Genomic DNA, 20,154 nt, shown 5'->3' on the forward strand with positions numbered 1-20,154 from the left:
TCTAAACATTCCAAATTTCAAAGAGATATCTCTACCTGACGTTCTCACAAGGCATATTTTGCAACTAGTTTTTGTCGATTTTCTCCCACTGTGCGATCTCCTAGTTTTACTTATTGAGCCCCTGCAAGCCGCAATTTGATTTGGATGAAATGTTGAACAAAGTTAGCTGTTACTTCCAACAACCGTGCTTAGTAGAGTTCAAATCGGTCTATAACCTGATAATGCTCCCACATAAACCGATGCCGTCATAGAATATTTAAAACTCATTTTATTTTGGAACATGTGATTGTTGATTTGTTTATTTAATACATTTGTATGTATTCAAATACATTTGCGTTGTGTGGTATAGTAAGTAATATCTATGTCTAGTGTGCTGCGGATGACATTTAAATATATTGATTTAAAACATTCACCACATTGGCGTTACTAAACTACAAACAGAAAAATTGTTGTCCATGTGTATTTACAGTAGCTAAGGGAAAGGGACAACAACTGAGAATATTTAAGTGACATATGAGTTAGAGTACAAAAGATGATGGCTTAAAGTTAAGTTGCTTTAAAAGGATTACGTAAGAACTACATAGATTTAATGCTAGTTTAAGTTAAAATCTAAGGACGTTAAAAGAGGTTATCCAAAAATAACGTTGATATTATCTCCAAGGAGCTTTTGAATCCATTAATTTTTTAACAAGAAATCCATATCATTTTCAGTCTTGGTTGTGGCCATGTATTGATCCAGCTCCTTGTCGAGGTCATCTTTGTTAACGGCCTCTTTTGTGGATTTTCCTAAAAAAAGAATGGAGTTTAGTCACATTTGTTTCGATTTGCAATAAGAAAGCAAGCAATTATCCTTTGAGTTCGGGGGACAAATCCTATCTGTTATGAATCTCATGGTTCGTTTTTACCTTGGGCGCGTGGACCTCCGCGTCCACCAGTTCGGCTGCGACTACGTCCACGTCTTGGTTGGCTATTTGCTTTGGGGTTGTTACTACCTTTTTGAGCTTTATTGGCACTTCCGCCACGCCTTTGCTGACTACGCCCTCTCTGTTGCGCTTGTCCACCGCGTCTTTGCTGCATTTGGCCGACACGACCTCTTTGCTGCATTGTGCCGCCACGACCTCTTTGTTGAGTCGGGACGCTTCTTCTTTGCTGTGTTTGGCCGCGACCACGTTTTTGTTGCACTTGGCCTGGACCACCTTGCTGACCTACCTGACCCTTGCGTGTTCGAGAACGGGAACGAGAACGTGAACGTGGGCGTTGTTGTATTCCATTGGCATTGCGAGTGGCAGATCTTTGATAATTAAAGAAGCAAGAAGTAAAATTAGTCGCATTAAAAATAGAACACTAACAAACAAGAGTTTAGTTTTGGGGGTGTATTCTCGGTACCATCTAAAATTTGCTTCACCTAAACAAAAAATTACAAGTCTTGGCTTTAAACTCACTTCAAATCGCCCGATCTTCGTGAGGTAGTATCAGGAGAGGATTTACTTGAGTCGAGAGAAAGAAAGGAAACTTCGGTCACTCGGTTAAACAACGAACACTTTGAAGTCAGTCTAATTTTAGATGTACACGATGTCCTAACCCTACACCAAAACATCGTGTGATATTAAATCAGAAAATGCCTACAAAAACTTTATTTCCCCCTTAAGTCCGTAAACTTCTGTACGTTCCACATCTACTCTCCTAACCTCACCTAAACTTTTTTGCTAGAACTAAGAATAAAATAAATTGTTTACAAACCTTGATCGTGGACGATTGTTATTTCCAGTTTTTACTCGGTTTGTCGCATTTTGAGGTGCTGAGTTTCGTCGTTTTTGAACACGACCCGCTTGTATTCCACGACTACCAATACTGACACTGCGCCTTCTGTTGTTTCTATTGCCGTTTCTATTCCCGTTTCTATTGTTAGCTGTCGATTTTGCATTTGGACCAGGGCGCACGCCCAAACGAGCTTTAATGGGTAAGGAGGATTTTGCTGGTGCTCCTTCGCGCCCCCTATTACGGCTGCGAGAACGGACTGGAAGACGGCTGCGACTTCTGGAACGTCCACGAGGAACAGCATTTGCCACATTTTGACGAGATCGGGATCGAGAACGTCCCCTAACACCATTTCCTTGAACTGGTGGTGCAGTGGAGCGATTACGAGATCGACTACGATTGCCGTTTGTCAAGGATCTGCCACCTCGCTCAAGAGCGCCACCGCGTTGTCTATCCATGCGCCTGCGGGCTATACGTTGAGCAGCACCTCCAACTACGGGACGTCGGGGTCCCAAACGATTGGCTAAATTGCCCGATGAATTCGAACGACGCAAGGGTGTAGTGTTCCGTCTCTTTAAGATTTCACGATCAGCATTCATGCTATTTGTGTGTGATGAAGAACAATTGTTGAAGGTGTTTAGTATATATGTATGTTCCAGAAGAGAAGAAGGAGGAGGAGGATGAGGGACATTTTATTTCATTGTTCTATGCTAGAAGTCTTTTTGGATGTCTATTAACTTGCACATCCCTCAAAATAGGCTTGTTTCATTTTTTAGTAGTATAGACAAGAATGGATTCTTACGTTGCAATATTGGACAAGCTATTTGTCCTGATGGGCTTTCCATTGGCTCCAACGCGCAAGGCTTTAACACTGCCCCGTTTAATTCTTCCATATGATCCTCCTGAACCTCCGCCGACGGTGCGCATACTTCTCTGTAAGATTCACACGCATTTAGGGTGTGAGGAAATATGATTCTATTATTAGATTTGGTTGATATTGTGCGGTCGCGGACTTCTTGATCTTCTTTAAATATTGTCTCTTCTTCTCTTCAAGTCCATTCCTTAGCCTAACCTAACCCAATTCTATTTTCGCTATTCTCTACAAGTGTCTTTTAAAGATTCAAAGTAAAAATGTGATTCGCTCAAGGCTACCCGTTCTCTTTAAAGACAGTTCCGTTATAATTTCCGTCGAATAAAGACGCGGCCAACTCAACAACAATTTGCATTTTATGATTACAGCTCCAACTGACTCCAACGGGTCACAATCTCTTATTTCAATTTTCTGCTCTCATGATGAACCATTTTCTGCGAGAAAACCATATCGACAGCAATCTTCCCTCATGTTCCAGCAGGTGATTGGAAAAAATCAAAATGTATGTCTGTTGCATTATTTTCTACCAAATCAAACTTTTCGACATGCTGTGCTTTAAGCTCTACCAAATTCCATGGAAATTTTGCCTTGCTGTGCTCTTTTCCAGATAAAACTATTCCGCACATTGTTGTTGTTCCATTATTTGGCATAGTTGATATTTATTTATTGTTGTAAACAGATTATTTGTCGTTGTCCAGATCGAACATCCAGCATCACATGAAGTTATAGCCAGAACTTTCGGCTGTCTTGATGAACAATTTCTTGGAAATACTCTGCAATATGTATATATGGGCACTTTGTACTTTAGCAACTAGACAAAATGTCTAATGACAGCTTTCTAGAGAACACCACAAAGCAAAGCCCAAGTTCACAGGATTACAAATATCGATAGCAATCATCCCTCATTTTCCAGCAAGTGCTTAAAGAATAGTAAAAAGTATGTCTATCTAGTCTTGTGTACTTTTCTTCCAAGACAAACTTTACCAAATTAGAAGCAAACATTGTATTTGCCTTGTTGTCCTCTTTTTCTGCTCAAACTTTTCCGCACGTTGTTGGTGTCCCATTATTTGGCAGTCTTAGTCGAGATTAATTTCAACGAAAGTATTCCAGAGCGACATCTAGTTACAATTGAAGAACAAGCGAGAAAATGTAACTACTGACAATTTCTTTTCTTTAAAGGTGAAGTTTTTTGGAAAATTCAGCAACGTTGCGCACGCCTTCTGTATGTAAATTTGGTGAAATCAGCGTATCTTACTCGACAAAGGATATCCGATTACTAGGTCATCATTATTATCGCATTGCACGAACCGACAGGTCCACCATATAGGGACTAGAGAAACGATAAAGATAACTTCAGCTTTAACTCCAACACCTGATAGATGAAGCGTTAACATATTGGTGTTTTCCAGAGATTTTTGCAAACATATGAGATCCATTGCACAAGCGAAGGACGGTGTAATGGCTGCTACACTCAAAAACCATGGCTATCCATTAACATTTAAAAAGCAGAAGCGTTAAACAAATCAATTTCTTACTGGTGGATCTTAAAACTTCCTAATGGCTGCAGATGAGCAGCTATGGCAGTGCTGCAAATAAGTTTCTTCTCCATTTGAATGGAGGCGATCTGAATCGATTTGTGGTGTATCATTTGTTAAAAGAAACTTTGCATTGAGGGGCGTTGCATAGATTTGTAGAGATTAAAGGCTTATCGCAAGATGTTCTATCTATCAGCAGGTTTAACAGCTTCTTCTCTATTTGATTGGAGGCGATCTGAATCGATTTGTGGTGTATCATTTGTGTATTTTTCAAAAGAAAATTTTGCATTGAGGGGCGTTGCATAGATTTATAGAGTTTAAAGGCTTATCGCAAGATGTTCTATCTATCAGCAGGTTTAACAGCTTCTAAAATATTTAACTAATTTGGTGCTTTCAAAAGTAGAACTTGCGAAACCTTCGTGGACATCATTTGGTAACTGCTGCCAGCGAAGAGGCTGCAATTTTTCAGGCGGAAATAGCTAACATATATTGCGATTCAAGCATGCTTAAATAACATAGTTTGGTTGGTGTTTCTTAAACCGAGCCGATAAACAATATTAAGATGTTATAGCGACAATCATCCATTTGGAAAATATATTCGTAAAATTCTTGGCATATCACCGAAATGTGTGAAAACGTAGAATAGAATTGGGTTCAAAGGTTTTCTGTGGCTAACTGACATCTACATAAAATTCCAAATTCAGCCGGAAGAAGTTCATTTATGGCGACTTCTTAAGAGTCATTTGGAAATAATCGAAATCAATCCCTTTTCATTTGGGAATTGAGACTTATTTGGTTCAAAGATTTTAATCCGGTTCCGTATTTTTCTTTTTTGTTAGAAATGTCTTTAGAACACATACACGCTTCAGTTTCATGGCTGCTTGTAGTTTGTGTTTCCTATGTAGTTCTGCTAAAAGACGTTGATTAGCAGGCGTTGCTGCATTGGGTACTCGTATACGAGTGGAGCGTTCCATGCTGCTACCACGACTGCGACCGGCAACCGTTACTTTAGGCTGCGTTGTCATGGCGGTGAAACGTTCATTTAACGAGACACCTGTCGAGTTGTTGACATGTATTTTACATAACGTTGAAGTCATTTCGACTGACTTTTTTGTGATTATTTGACACTTCTTTGATGACTACGTATCTGTAAAAAGAAACAAAAGAAGAAAGAAAAGGACATCAATTTTTTTTGCTTAGAAATTGTTTGCCTCAGTATTTTGGTAGTATGGCAGTCCTACCCAGGATATTTGAAAAGAACTAACAAACCCATTAATAAGCAATAGAATTAGCAAATGTTCTCTAAAACAACACAGTTTTTCAATTTCTAATGGGGAGGTTGGGCTAAAACTTTTCTAAAGTGTGCTATGCCCAACCACCAGAGGTTTTTCTAAGCCTTTTGATTGATTATGAAATAAAAACCAACTGCACATAAAATTGGCGACAGCTCTCTAAAGGTTAAACTTCGAAAATAGTGACCTTTGGTTGAATGCTACACTCTAAAAAAAAATTTGTACAAAATGTTTATTTTTCATTAAAGTTTCAGTCCGATTCAAGTTTAAGCTCAATGATAAGGGGCCTCCTTTTTATAGCCGAGTCCGAAAGGCATGCCGCAGCGCGACACCTCTTTGGATAGAATTTATGCATGGCATAGTACCTCACAAATGTTGCCAGCATTAGGAGGGGAAAACCAGCGCTGAAAATTTTTTCTGATGGTCTCGACAGGATTCGAACCCAGGCTTCAGCGTCATAGGCGGACATACTAACCTCTGCGCTACGGTGGCCTCCATCAATTAATCTATCCTCTAAATTAAGTAGCTATGTATTAATTTATACATATAAGTCAGTCAGTCAGCAACCAGTCCCTCACGCAACAAGGGACTGGTTGCTGACTGATCATCGCCCAGCCCAAACGACTAAAGTTATTGCCCAAAAAGTAATTGCGGATTTTTCATATAGTCGGCGTTGACAAATTTTTTCACAGCTGGTGACTCTGTAATTGCATTCTTTCTTCTGTCAGTTATCAGCTGTTACTTTTAACTTGCTTTAGAAAAAAAAGTATATTTGATTAAAGTTCATTCTCAGTTTTATTAAAAATGCATTTACTTTCTTTAAAAAAATCCGCAATTACTTTTTGGGCAACCCAATAGTATCATGAAATTTTGCACGAGTGTTGGTCTTAAATCGAAGGCACGGTATAAGGCTGGATTTGGTGATATTAGTATGTATAGGTACTAAAAAGAACCAAAATGTACGAAATGGTACATGGGCTTAAATTAAAGGGTGTCTTGAACACATAAGGTTTGGTAAAAACAAAAATTGGAAAATCGTAACGGAATAGTACGTTTAGTACTATTCTACTATAAGGTACTATTTGTTACTGTCTTTGTAAATTGAACTAGAGCTTAGAATCTTTGAACTTAGACACACTATGGCTACCTTAATTGGGTGACTATAAGAGCTTTTGGAAATTTGCACATTTAGGAATTAAAAAAAAACACCAAAAAGGTACGAAATGGGTGAACTTTTTACTGGGCGGATGGATGTAGAATTTTCAAAATTTGACTTAAGACATCTGGTGCCAAAGGTTGAGGGTGAAAAAAATGGAAAAATAGTACTGGTCACGGAAGAAAACGTACGTTTATTACCTCAATTGGTACCACTCGGGTCTTCCTTTACAAATGGAGCTAGAGATCTGAAATATGGCATGTAGGAAATATATGATGGGTGACTAAATGTTCTATTCAAATTTCGTACATTTTAGTACCAAAACTGATACCATTTGGTGCTTTCTTTACAGATGAAGCTAGGAGTCTGAAGTTTGGCATGCAGGTATAATTAAGAAATATATAATGGGTGCCTAAATGATCTACTCAGCATTCGCAAATCAAGACTAGTCTAAGCTCAATTTGTGGAGACAAACTATTCGAAACACTGCTAATAAGTTGTTGTTGTTGTAGAAGTGTGTTGTGTTTAATTATTCGTCTGCTTAGTTCTGTTGAATATCCAGATCCATGGACCCTGCGACTAAGGTGGGGGATGTGCAGAGGAGTCTGGGTCTGAGTCGAATGGGTCTGGCTGAGCAGTTAAAAAGATGGCTTGTGTCGCGTTGGCATCAATCCTGCAGGATTTATGCCATTCCTTGCTATGTTCAAGTTAAAGCAGCTGCATCTGCCGGATGGTTTGCCGGGGGAGTTGAATTTCCTTAGGTGCAATTGGTAGCGTTCGTTCTCCAAGGACTACATTCACCCGGCAGTTATACATCGCATCTGCTAGCGTTTCTCCATGTTGTCCAGACCCGCTTGATAAGCCACTTCATCTAGAGGTTCTCTCTTGTAGCCCTGAACCTCTCGCTCTAGATCATGAAAAACAACCTCGAGGCTTCCGACGTTTGGTAACTATCCACAAGATGATGATTGAGATGGTCCCTACGATAACAGCACAGAAGGTATAACTTAGCCTAACTACTACTACTCATACAAAATTTCCATTGAACATTCCACTAAGGAACAGGGGTACTTCTCTCATATTAATGAGTGCAGTCGTATTAAAGTTTAAGCTAAATGATAAAGGGCCTCCTTTTCATACCGACTCCGGACAGAAGTTTTAACATGGCAGGGTACTCCACAAATGTAGCCAGTAAGGGGATAAACATCGTTGAAAATATTTCTGATGTTCACGCCGTGATTTGAACCCATGCGTTCTGCGTCACAGGCTCATAGACAGTTAAAAAGAGTATATGAGCATTCGTTCTCAGCAAAATGGCAATGTAGAAATCTGAGGCCGAATTACCGCATACTTGATCGAGTGCGCTTTCGCATCGAATGAAATTTCAACTCGTATTTAATGGAAGTTATACCACTTGTACATACATTTTATGTCAAAGTTCTTGTAGATAATGATCGATTTAAACATTCGTATTCTTAAATTTTAAAAATTCCCATCCAATAAAAAAGATACATAATTTACAATAGTGAGATTTCGAACGATTTTACTCTTCACGTATACGGTAATTTGGCCCCTGAGGTTTTCTGTTGCATCTTTCTTCAGAGAAGTGAGAAGATATAAACGAGAGAAAAAAATTAATTTAACAGCAAAGCGTATGTAATTCAAAAGCAAAAAAAAATACAAATTTGGTTTAATTGTGGCTAAATCTTCTCTATACATTCACAACACCTTTGTCCATTCACAATTATCCTGTTGCTCAAATTTTCTCGTTTACTTCTATTCGTTGCAACTGTCAGTTTTGCAAAGCGTCGGACGGGTCATCTACTCTTTTCCACTGTCTATAGACGAAGTACCAAATAAACTTTTCCGTCAGCTCTGCTTGCCGCAGCTCTTGGAAAAGTCAGAAACTCAAACCAACACAAAAAATCTGATTATAAAAGCGGAAGTTGGATGAACAAAACAAAATTTATGAATATGTCAAATAGGCACCTTATTAATCGTGATATTTATGCATAACTGCCTTGTTAAATGCAAAAGAGACCAAACTCGAAATTACTTTTCTGAATAAAACGAACGCTACTAATATACATATATAAACACAACACAATGTCCAGTTTCGTAGGAACTGGTACGGCATGATGTACCTGCCATATTAAATGTATTTATTTCGTACTATGGATACCTAGGTATTAAATTGTATATTTTTATATGAATAGAAAATTGAACCTCAGCTATCTAGCTATATTTAGCTCAAAAAACTTATCCAATAAATGTACTAGACATTGTTGTATAACAAGCGTTATACATCTAGTTATAACCGAAAGTAGCTTCACAAAAAAAAAACGTAGCCTTATCATAAAAACACATTACTTAGGGGATTAAAATATGAAAACATGCATCCCTTTCATAAATATAGGCTTCAATGGCTAATTTTCCTTTATGATACATATCCCAAGTAGAGAACACTCAGTGCTATCACACAAAACAAATATTTGACGCCATATAAAGTTATTGAATGCACCAAAACCCCCCAAACACTTGCACCTTGTGAAAATCTTGCTAAAATATAGACATCAAAATTAATTTTTCCGCGTATCTTGTGAAATATGTTAATCTGTTTTTACCCTTTTGGTATTTCAGATGATGCCATACGTATTTATATATACTTATAAGAAAGCGTATGGAATTAAAATTATAAGTATATATATATACTGTATGACTCATTCGCATATACATATAGATGCATATGAACAGCATATTCTTTTAATTTTTTCCGAAGGTTTTTTCGTATAGAGAAACCTATTCATAAGTGCTAATTTTAGAAAGATCTTTGCGTAAAGATATAATGCATATTCGCTTCCATTTAAAATACACTCAATTGTTTTGGCACATTTACCTTACCTTTGTATAACTTCCAAGTTTTCAATTATTCAAAGTTATTAAGTTTTTGTTTTTTTTTTTTAATTTTCAACCACTTCTATTGCGTTTACTTTAATTAAAATGTGTGTATAGCTTAGTTTTTTTTTCAAATACGTTTTTTCATTTTGTGTTCTGGTAGCACTGAAGTACAGGGATACCAACTTTGCAATGTTTCGAATAGACTACCCACATTCGAACATATAGCGTCAACGTCTGTCAAATCAACATTGCCTGTAGGTGAGCATGGTTGTCGCATGCATGCAAGATGCAAGATTTTTGTTTGCGGATTTAATAAGGTGGTCTCATGCGAACAGCTGGTAACAGCAGACCAGGTTTGACGGTATTAAGATGACATTTTTATATTTGCATTCTCTTTGTTGTTATATTCTTTCTCGTATATTCTCTGCCCCTTTTGCGCACACGTATTAACACACGCACACAAATTTCTTCGTGTGTGTTGGCAAAACGTCGATCAGCTTGACGACAAGATGGCGGATTGCTCCATATGATTTGCGTTTGTTGTACAAATGAGACCACTTTTTATTGTTTCGCCATGGTGCTTACCCTATGGATTTTTTACTAGTAATATAAATCAAATATACATCTATTTTGTCGGTAAGTATGTATTAAACAGTAATAATAAAATTTTCCATATTGAAAATAGTGTGGACCTGGAAATCTAATACAAATTGATTCTGTGAGAAATAGTGAATCTATGGAACTTTTTAATATGGCCGTAACGGTTATAATCCTTTACAATTTATCTATTGGGTTGCCCAAAAAGTAATTGCGGATTTTTGAAAAGAAAGTAAATTCATTTTTAATAAAACTTAGAATGAACTTTAATCAAATATATTTTTTTACACTTTTTTCTAAAGCAAGCTAAAAGTGACAACTGATAACTGACAGAAGAAAGAATGCAATTACAGAGTCACAAGCTGCGAAAAATTTTGTCAACGCTGACTATATGAAAAATCCGCAATTACTTTTTGGGCAACCCAATACAAATTGCAAAATTTATCTAAATCGAATGAGTGTTGAATAGCAAGCAACATAATAAGCATTGTATTTTGGAATGCTAACAAATAAATAGCAGGATTTGCAATATGTTTGTTAACATTTTTTTACAGTAAATGTTTAAAAAAGTTCATTCTAATAATTATTTTCAAATGAGTTAAAATAAACTTAAGGCCTGGCTATGCTCGCGTAAATGTACCGTAAATGTAAAGAGGCAACTATGCTTATAAAAATCGTAGCATTTTACATTTCAAACAAAACAATTTTATTAGAAAAGACTTGATGGTGAGGGGGGTCTGAAATCGGAGAACTTCACCCGAGTTTCTCCCCATGGCAGTACTTCGGAGATGGTGTGGTCAAAAAGCGGGCGATATTGGAAACGCCACAGGGAGGTGTTTTCTCGCCAATTCTCTGGAAAATAGTGAGACTGAAGTGCGTGGCGGCGTGTATGAAATCTCTGTATAGACTCTGGGCTAAAGACATAGCGCTAATGTCGTTTCCCGTATACGATAATCTTGTAATTTCTCCATACATCAATTGTTAAAATATACACATAAAAATCATAGAATCAAATTATCTGTTTTCTAAATACACATTTTTGGTTTTGAAGTTTGCTCAAACTTGCCATAAAAACGGAACGTAAAATTTTTTAGTATTTTAAATAGGTATTAATTAATGTTTTTTTACCGATTACATTCAAAGTGTTTATGTAGTCTTATTCAGAAGTTAATGTTCTGTTTTGTTTTTTCTCTATTTAAGGTAATTAAATAGTTGTTATTTTAATAGAGTAGTATGAACTTTTTTTTATAATTTGCAAATGCAAAATGTGTTGTTTGGCTTAGTTATAGAACCAATAAATTAAAATTAAATAAAAATTTCCTCAAATTGGGAATTTTGCATAAAAGGATTGCTCAATTAAAAGTCAATTGTGAATTCGTTGACGTAATTTATTAAGAGATCATTTTATATACAAATATTATGAATATGGAAACACAAAATTGAATGCGGTTAAATAATTTACTTGTAGCCTTCATAGGTCCAGTTAAGTTGCCGACAGAGATTAGATCCCAATGTTTAAATAAAAGGAATTTATTTCGATTCCTAAAATGGCTACCAAAACCGATCATTTTAAAATTCAAAATCTTCACACATTCGATTGCGATTGTTGGAGGGGGTGGGTCAGATAATTGAACAAAAAGTTGTTGCGTGATCACATTTACTACATAACTCTAAATAAAGTGCATTAATATATTAATCCAAATTGTGAATTTTAGGTTCTGGCTCAGTTGCCGTTACGTGATCCGTTATCCTTATTTCGCTTAATTCTATGCGTAAAGCGTCGACGTGCTCAAACAAACGTTGCTGCGCCTTTTGATACCTTTCCACAGTAGCTTCCAGAGCTTGAATACGATATTCTTGCTGCTGTATAATTTGTAGTAATTGCGCTCGGTCATAGGTGCTTTCTATACTTGATCCAAAATCAGTGCACGACAAATCTGAAACCGTCGGTTCCCGGTTCGCTAAAGCACAATCATCACGTTCATCTTTAATATCTAGCGCATTCTCTAGTGTTACAGATTTTTCGATTTTTCCCGAAGACCAGTCAGTGTCTCCAACTTCTTCGGACATTAACACTTCGACATCGGAGTCAGTGCCAGAGTATGTGGGCTGTTTTTTTGAATAGTCCGTACTGGTCATTCTTAATATCTCGGTTGATTCCTCACACTTACAAATACGACGGGATTTCTTCACTGGTTTTCGCAAAAGTGTAAACTCCTCATTATCATCTGAAGCATCTCTTATAAATACCTCATCTCCCTCTTCGCTTTCCAATGCTTTTATATCCAAGTCGTCATCCGGTAAAAAATGTAAATCATCACTAGCATAATGCGAGTCCAAAACGCAAATGTCCGTATTGTTACTGGCCGAACTGATTGTACTCTCCTGTAAAGGACCTTTGAAATGATTACTTGGCGTTTCTACGACCTCTATGCTCTCTGAATCGTTCGGGGAGTTATCCTTGCTACCCCCCAATGGTGTTTTATAGTCATCCTTTGTCAACTCATTATGTTGGAAGTGGTCGAAACACATTGTAAAGTTTAATTGTAAATCAACATCATCCATAATGGCAAAATAAATCTTCCTTTTGTTGCAAACTTATTTAAACTCGGAATTTTCTTTTTTTTATAACACTTGTCCTTTGCCCGTCCGCTTTACATTTTTGCTTGCTAATAATTATTGTAGTTTTTTGGATTGTTTTTCATTCCATATTCAAACCGCGATATATTATGCGCATTCCAAATAATAGCTGTTTTATTGTTAAATATTTAATACTTTATTATTGGATCAATCATTTATTTTTGTTTTTTTCTTGGTGAGCTCTTTCTTGGTTTCTTGTTGTCGTAGGAAGGGATAAAGGGAGGGTTGTGTGCAAAAAAAAAGAAGCATGAAGAAGTAACACCCATTGGGTGTGTTCGTGCGCTTTTCCAGTAAAACGTTAACGGTGTGTTCGCGTAATTTTTCATTAAAAATCTTATTTCGAGGCTGGCATATGAAATTAAAAATTAAGAAAATTTTAGATTCCTTTAAAAAGTATAACGAAATCGGTGCTATAAAGGAGTTTGTATTATTGATAAGAGATTTTGCAACTTGAATCTATAATAAGCTCAAAAATCCAATTAGAGTGGATATTAAATCCAAAACCCCTTTATTTGAAAGTTGCCATTTATTTTAACCAATAAATAATTGGTTTTTTTTACATGAAAAAATGTTTTATTTCATTGGATCAAATTGCGTATGAAACTTAAAATAGATATATTCCTTATTTCTTAAGAAGGATTTAGGGCTGTTCTTATGATATACTATAATTAAAAGGCTTCAAAAAATTAAGAAAAATTTTCGTTTTCAGTATGAGACTCTGTTTATTGTCGGAGACATGCTCTGTAAATAGTATTATATACAAATGAATTTATATAGTTACATATTTAAAATGGATTGTAATAAATACCAATTTTAGCATTTTGCGTACTATACCGTGAAATTTTGATTCACTTATGTTACTTTCCATCGTCAGCGCCATTTTCCAACTATAGGGATAGTAAACTAATTAAATAAGATAATATTATTATTATTTAATTGTTATATGTACCACGTTTGCATTCTACAATTTCCTCCAATTTGTTGCGTTTGTAATTTATCCTTGTTCACATCCTAGTTTTTCTGCTTTTCAGTATTTTTGCTTAACGTTTTTCACAATAATTTTTTTACCTTAAAATTACATTTAAAAAATGTTATTTTATGGAGAGATAAAAAAAAACTACACTTTCTTTTACTCTTGATATTTTTTTTTGTCTAGCCACGTAACGTTGTGTAGATAATAGTTTTATCGAAATATGGTCCGATTTGGACCAAATTCAACACGGATATTGAGAGGTCTAATAAGTACACGTCATTGTTCAATTTTGAAGAACAAAATATTGGTCTTTTTGGCAGCCATATCCAAATATAAACCGATCTGAACCATATACGACACGGATGTCGAAAAGCCTATTATAAATCACCGTCCCGAATTTCAGCGAAATCGGATTATGAATGTGCTTTTTATGGGGCCAAGTTTTAAATCGAGAGATCGGTCTATATGGCAGCATATCCAAATCTGAACCGATCTATGCCAAATTGAAGCAGGATGTCGAAGGGCCTAACATAAATCACTGCCTCAAATTTCGGCGAAATCGGACAATAAATGTGTCTTTTATGGGCCCAAAACCTTAAATCGAGAGATCGGTCTATATGGCATCTATATCCAAACCTGGACCGATATGTGCGATATTGTAGAAAGATGTCGAGGGCCTAACACAACTCACTGTCCCAAATTTTGGCGACATCGGACAATAAATGCGCCTTCTATGGGCCAAAGCCTTAAATCGTGAGATCTGTCTATATGACAGCTATATCCAAATCTGGACGGATGTGGTACAAATTGAATAAGGATGTCGACTAGCCTAACACAACTCACTGGCCCAATTTTCAGCAGAATCGGATAATAAATGTGGCTTTTATGGGCCTAAGACCCTAAATCGGCGGATCAGTCTATATGGAGGCTATATCAAGATATAGTCCGATACAGCCCATCTTCGAATTTAACCTTCTTATGGACAAAAAAAGAATTTGTACAAAGTTTCAGCTAAATATCTATCGATAGCGTGATTTCAACAGACAGAGGGACGGACATGGCTAAATCGTCTTAGATTTTTACGCTGATCAAGAATATATATACTTTATAGGGACTGTAAATGGATATTTCGATGTGTTGCAAACGGAATGACAAAATGAATATACCCCCATCCTTCGGTGGTGGGTATAAAAACTTGCTGACTTTATTCAGTAGGACTTTCCCTCAATACTTATGGTAAAATTTTTATTAAAGTGTTATTTTCGTAATGTTTCAAAATAGTCGCGGAAAAAAGGGGCTTCAACGGTGAAAAACGAACATAGTACCAGCTATAATTTGGTTACATTTCTGCAATCTTTTATTTTTATTTTTGCATCATATAACATAGGAAGGATATTTTTGGAAAATTTTTTAATTCATATTTTTTTATTTAATTGGAAAAATTTCAATAACCATTTTCAAAAACTGTGATTACATCATCATTTTCATGTTTGAACCCGATTTTCATTTTTTGCTGTGTACTTGCTCATTAACATCCCCGGCTTTGTGAAGCTTTAGTCTGGCAAAATACCACCAAGTGAAACGGTGGCAACGTTTAGTCTAACTGTCATATATTTGCCGAAGTTATATATTATTTTATTTATTATATTGTGTTACATTAGAGGGATATAATGTTAAGAAGTTGTTCAAATTTTATAGGAAGGAGTCAAAGGCTTTTAAGCCGCGGTTTACACCTGGTTCCTATCGTTGTAGAACAAACGGGTAGGGGAGAACGTGCCTACGATATATTTTCACGTTTATTGAAGGAACGAATTATATGTTTGATGGGACCAATTCACGATGATATGAGTTCATTGGTGGTTGCCCAGCTATTGTTTCTTCAATCCGAGAATTCAAATAAGCCTATTCATCTGTACATTAACTCGCCGGGGGGTGTGGTTACAGCTGGCTTAGCGATATACGACACGATGCAGTATGTAAAGCCTCCCATCGCTACATGGTGTGTAGGGCAAGCTTCATCAATGGGTTCGTTGTTGTTGGCAGCGGGTGCTCCTGGAATGCGTTATTCTCTGCCAAACTCAAGAATTATGATACATCAGCCCTCGGGGGGTGCACAAGGCCAGGCTACGGACATCCAAATACAAGCCGAGGAAATAGTAAAATTAAAGAAACAGTTGACTAACATTTACGTTAAGCACACTCATCAATCATATGATTTATTATATCAACGAATGGAGCGGGACAACTTCATGTCACCAGACGAAGCGAAACAACTTGGAATAATAGATCAAATTCTCGAACATCCTCCCGAGATGGTGGCAGACTCCACATCCAAATAAGAAATTCACTTAAAAATCATAATCTATATGTCCCATGATTCTATAAACCAATGTATAGCTCATTCAAATATTTTTTACTAAAAAAAACTTTAATAAAATGTAGTTAAAAACATATGAAAAAACGTTGAAAATTATTGAAAAATACCCATTATTCGACCTAGTAAAAGCGAATGCAGCGGTGTAAATATAGTTTTTGAAACCCCAAAGCGGACTTTGACAACAGTTTCTATCTAGAATGCTGCGACAAATTTTTTGAAAAATTATAATGTATAATTTGTAAATGGCTGAGGAATGAAACAGAATCTTTCCTGCGACAGCCCATCATGAAATTTTAAGTAGGATAGAAGTTAATGTTTCGCTGGGAAGTTTTATATAAAACTGGCCAAATCCGCCGGCTCTGCTATTCTTATTTTAAGCGCGCGTAACAAATTAAGCTCTATCTCCATTTCTGCGAAATTTTCAAGAACATCTATTCAGCTGTGCTGGAGGAGTCTAGACGGAATAAATAAACAAACATTGATATTTCCATATAAGATTTAATGAATATTTATGTTTCATTCAATTAAGTAATTAAAATCGTCTTAGCACCTAACTTGAGCGAGTAATTGATATTTATAACTAAAATAACGCATCACAAGGGCTACACTGCCATTTTTGGTTTAAGAGCCTCCGCACGCTGTCGCATCGCTTTCATTCTTTGGTTGCAATACACTCGTATAAAAATAGCCAGGAATACAACCATTACTCCGAGAATTCCCAGAATTGAGATACTATGATGATAGATGAGACACGAAAGTAATATAGCTGCCGCCTGCAATATATAAAAAAACACCACATTTATGAAAATAAAGCGTTAATGTTAATCAGAAGCCTTGCAAAAACTATTGGCCTATATTTAGTTGATTGAAAAATGTTATTTAATATAAAGGTAAGTAATATCGCGAACTTATTTCAATTAAAAGCTTAATTGAAAAAACGTTTTCAATTAAAAAATAATGGGTTCAATCATTTTTTAGTTGAATCTTAACATTTTCGATTTAGATCGAGATCGAAGTTTCTGCAATTTTCAATTAAAAAATTAATGATTTAGGTAATTGATTTGATTTTGCCAAATAATTTCTATATTTGCACATCTCACATCTTTGCACTCGGATAGTCTTCCGATTAGCTTAGTAAGGGTATTAAAAAGATCCAAAGCTCCTACATTTCGACAAGTCTTTGAAAAAAATAATGGAAAATGATTTCAAATTCGTGTAACAGTGGCTTAACACAAAAAACAAATTCAAAGTGTGCACTATAAAGTCCGGTTTGCGCAAAATATGAATATAACATTTGTACATTTTCGATGTATTAAGTGGATCAATTAGTTCAAAATTCTTTCAATCACCCTTTCAAAAATCAAAACAGTTTCAATTCAAAATCTTTTTTTTAAAAAAAGCTCTGGTTTACATTTAGCAATCCAAAGGGTACGTGCAAAAGCTTTTGTTTGTTTTTTCAATTGATCTTACGTTCAATAAGAGTAGGCTATTTGAAAAATTCTTTCTTCAACTATTTCAAGAAAAAAAATGTTAATTATTTTACCATTGCGGTATAAAAACACTTGCATGCATTTAATATCACGCAAGTGTTTTTTGTTCTATTTGATTACCTGTCGTAACGTCATTATGATGGTAAACACAACTGGTCCAAAAACCGAAATGGTATAGAAAATGAATAATTGGCCCACTGCTGAACTAATTGACAATACAACAATGTCAAAAACAAACTTGGGGTGCTGGAATAAAAAAATATAAAATACAAATAAAAAAATACAATGTTAAATAAATAACGACAAAATGATTCAATTAGTGCTACGTACATCTGTTGCAAATGATAGTGAGTCCATAAATCCGCCTTGCACACTTAAGGATGCCGCCGTAAATATGGTAGAAAACAAATTAACTCCACACATCATCTGTAATGGAGACATCGCATATGCCTTAAAAAGATCTCCTTGCCAGTTAGCAGTGAAGCTATCAAAAATCATGTACATGGCCAGAAGGACTACACCGGTTATTGTCGTAACGCCACTTGATTTACTGCTGTTTGCGGAACCCATCATGAAAAACATCATTCCCAATGAGATAAGGACAGCTGTAAAGTATTCATAGCACTGATACTTATTCTTTGAGAGTATTTTACCCATTAACATGACGGGTATAATTTTGCACGACTTTGCCAACACTTGCGTGGGGAAATTGACAAATTTCAAGGCCTCGTACTGAAACCAAGCGCTCATAATATTCGAAAATGAGGCAAATGAGTATTTATAAAGTGGTGCTTTGTGTCGTGTCACGGGTTTTTTGTATTGCAGCACAAGAACTGCCACAATGAATGCTAGAATGCGGTTGGAGAACACCAAGAATTGGGAATCTTTAAAATTTGACTGCACACCTTCGAAATTGTAATATTTTTGGGTCATTATCTTTTCCTGCAGCAAACCCCAAGTCAAATAAGACACCATGAGACCCGAAAAACACCAAATAAGTAGCATGGCCTCGTGCGAGTTGGAGCGCTTTGGTGCTGCACATTTTTGTGTTGGTGGGCCAGCCACTAACGTAACATCAGGTTTCTGTAAAGGCTCGTCACGCTCCACGTCCAAACCAGTACTTCCATTAATACACATACAGACCGCCTTGTGTATATAGGTTTTATCTGCAAGGCCATAGCAATTAAATATCAGAAATAAACACATAAGCCACACTTACCTCCCCGTTCCAAATAGTTTGTGCGTTGAACATACTTGTAAATTAGATATGCAGGTACAAATACACAGCTATATCCAAAACAATTAACTAATAGTTTAAGAATCCATGAGTACTCCTTAGCTTGTGCGTCCACAAGTTGCGATAAGGTTGTGTGTGAATCATAGTCACCACCTAGTGCCGTTCTCAATATATCCGAAAAGAAATGTATAACCAAAAGGGTTAGAATAAAAAACCCGCTAAAAAGATAAGCATTAACAAAGGGTCGGAACGCGTAAAAGAATTATTTTTTATTTATTTACCATATGATTATGTCGGGCACCCGATTAGACATGTTTTATTATTTCTCTTGGACAATCGTTTTTGAATTTCGAAGTCTCTCGCGGAGTTTACACGTATGCCGTTTTAGCTAAGCAATTCTTCTAATTAATTCCAACTTAGGCAATCATACATAACAACGAAGTAATCAATTCGAGTCGCCTAAGGGTTTTCATATTTCGCATGCTTAGATTTAGTTTCAGAGTCAATAGGTTGTGACTTGCTTTCTTCTTTGGCTTGTTGTAGTAACAAAGTTCAACAAACTTCCAATTGTTAAAAGAATTGATCACTACTTATGAATATGGATAGAACATTAGGCTTTCTCCTCTCTTCCTACGACCCCTTTACTATTTATACAACAAAACCCAAATGTAAACAAAAATACTGATTGACATTTGACATAATGACAACGTGCCATCGAAGCTATGGTAACAGTCAGACGCCAAAGAAGACCTATTATCACAGGGTAAGGGTTGGTATTCTGTTCTGCTAACGGAATAGTCGCTGAAGTTTGATAGTAATCCATGGCGAAATACATGGTACAAGAACTTATAATATAGGGTCATTTGCCCAACAACAACATTTTTCTGTGCAACCCTGGTGGATTGTTCATAACTCGTAATGTCAAATGCCGGCTGGGCAGCAGTATGTCTGCCGAGATTAGAAGAAGAAAAAAGTTTAATAATAAGTTATTGTGTTGTTCACCCACCGATGAGAGTCAAATTCAATGTTGTGTGAAAAACGTATACCAGCATTTCCTTTAATAAACGAGACACCACATCAAAGAATAGAAGCCGAATAAATGATGGAAGCAATAAAATACGCATGTGAAAATTGTGATGTTGAAAATATCAAATATTTCAAGCAGATGATTTGTTATTGCCACGAAAACATCCACAAAGAACCGTAAAATGATTATGCATTTTTCATTTTTTTTTTCAATTTTTCGAAACTTTTTTAATTTGCTAAAACCAAACCCAAGATATATTCATTTACAGGTGGTGACAGTTGCCCAACAACAAAATATTGAGTG

General features: G+C 36.1%; 3 protein-coding genes across 5 annotated transcripts; 1 reads left to right on the forward strand and 2 right to left on the reverse strand.

The window, feature by feature from the left end:
• Positions 1-266: 266 nt before the first annotated feature.
• Positions 267-9,649, reverse strand: LOC106095621 (serine/arginine-rich splicing factor 4). 3 transcript variants are annotated; one of them, XM_013262879.2, is made up of 6 exons: positions 9,514-9,649; positions 5,025-5,311; positions 2,561-2,691; positions 1,741-2,358; positions 906-1,291; positions 267-786 (listed from the first exon to the last, which is right to left on the reverse strand). In XM_013262879.2, the coding sequence occupies exons 2-6, from the start codon at positions 5,259-5,261 to the stop codon at positions 677-679; spliced, it is 1,482 nt and encodes a 493-aa protein (XP_013118333.1). In that variant the 5' UTR covers positions 5,262-5,311; positions 9,514-9,649; the 3' UTR covers positions 267-676. The 3 variants fall into 3 exon arrangements, with proteins under 3 accessions (XP_013118333.1, XP_013118335.1, XP_013118336.1); XM_013262881.2 differs by having other exon boundaries at positions 9,509-9,649; XM_013262882.2 differs by lacking the exon at positions 5,025-5,311 and having other exon boundaries at positions 9,514-9,648.
• Positions 9,650-15,317: 5,668 nt separating this feature from the next.
• LOC106095638 (ATP-dependent Clp protease proteolytic subunit, mitochondrial) lies at positions 15,318-16,181 on the forward strand. The gene has a single exon (XM_013262917.2). The coding sequence runs from the start codon at positions 15,391-15,393 to the stop codon at positions 16,057-16,059; it is 669 nt and encodes a 222-aa protein (XP_013118371.1). The 5' UTR covers positions 15,318-15,390; the 3' UTR covers positions 16,060-16,181.
• A 394-nt stretch (positions 16,182-16,575) lies between these two features.
• LOC106095637 (adenosine 3'-phospho 5'-phosphosulfate transporter 1) lies at positions 16,576-19,863 on the reverse strand. The gene is made up of 5 exons (XM_013262915.2): positions 19,106-19,863; positions 18,807-19,042; positions 17,918-18,753; positions 17,708-17,833; positions 16,576-16,870 (listed from the first exon to the last, which is right to left on the reverse strand). The coding sequence occupies exons 1-5, from the start codon at positions 19,135-19,137 to the stop codon at positions 16,700-16,702; spliced, it is 1,401 nt and encodes a 466-aa protein (XP_013118369.1). The 5' UTR covers positions 19,138-19,863; the 3' UTR covers positions 16,576-16,699.
• Positions 19,864-20,154: the final 291 nt, after the last annotated feature.

The sequence above is a fragment of the Stomoxys calcitrans genome, chromosome 2 (genome assembly GCF_963082655.1).
Source record: "Stomoxys calcitrans chromosome 2, idStoCalc2.1, whole genome shotgun sequence".
NCBI lineage: Eukaryota > Metazoa > Arthropoda > Insecta > Diptera > Muscidae > Stomoxys > Stomoxys calcitrans.

Bases quoted from the DNA above. Each gene is read 5' to 3' on its own strand.
- LOC106095638 (XM_013262917.2), top strand. From the start codon at position 15,391: ATGTTAAGAAGTTGTTCAAATTTTATAGGAAGGAGTCAAAGGCTTTTA.
- LOC106095621 (XM_013262879.2), bottom strand. From the start codon at position 5,261: ATGACTTCAACGTTATGTAAAATACATGTCAACAACTCGACAGGTGTC. The intron at 2,692-5,024 runs GTATGTGTTCTA...TGAATCTTACAG, and splicing joins CAGCCATGAAACTGAAGCGT to AGAAGTATGCGCACCGTCGG. The intron at 787-905 runs GTAAAAACGAAC...TTCTTTTTTTAG, and splicing joins CGGAGGTCCACGCGCCCAAG to GAAAATCCACAAAAGAGGCC.
- LOC106095637 (XM_013262915.2), bottom strand. From the start codon at position 19,137: ATGTCTAATCGGGTGCCCGACATAATCATATG. The intron at 18,754-18,806 runs GTAAGTGTGGCT...ATGGCCTTGCAG, and splicing joins AAACTATTTGGAACGGGGAG to ATAAAACCTATATACACAAG. The intron at 16,871-17,707 runs GTAATCAAATAG...TATATATTGCAG, and splicing joins TCATAATGACGTTACGACAG to GCGGCAGCTATATTACTTTC.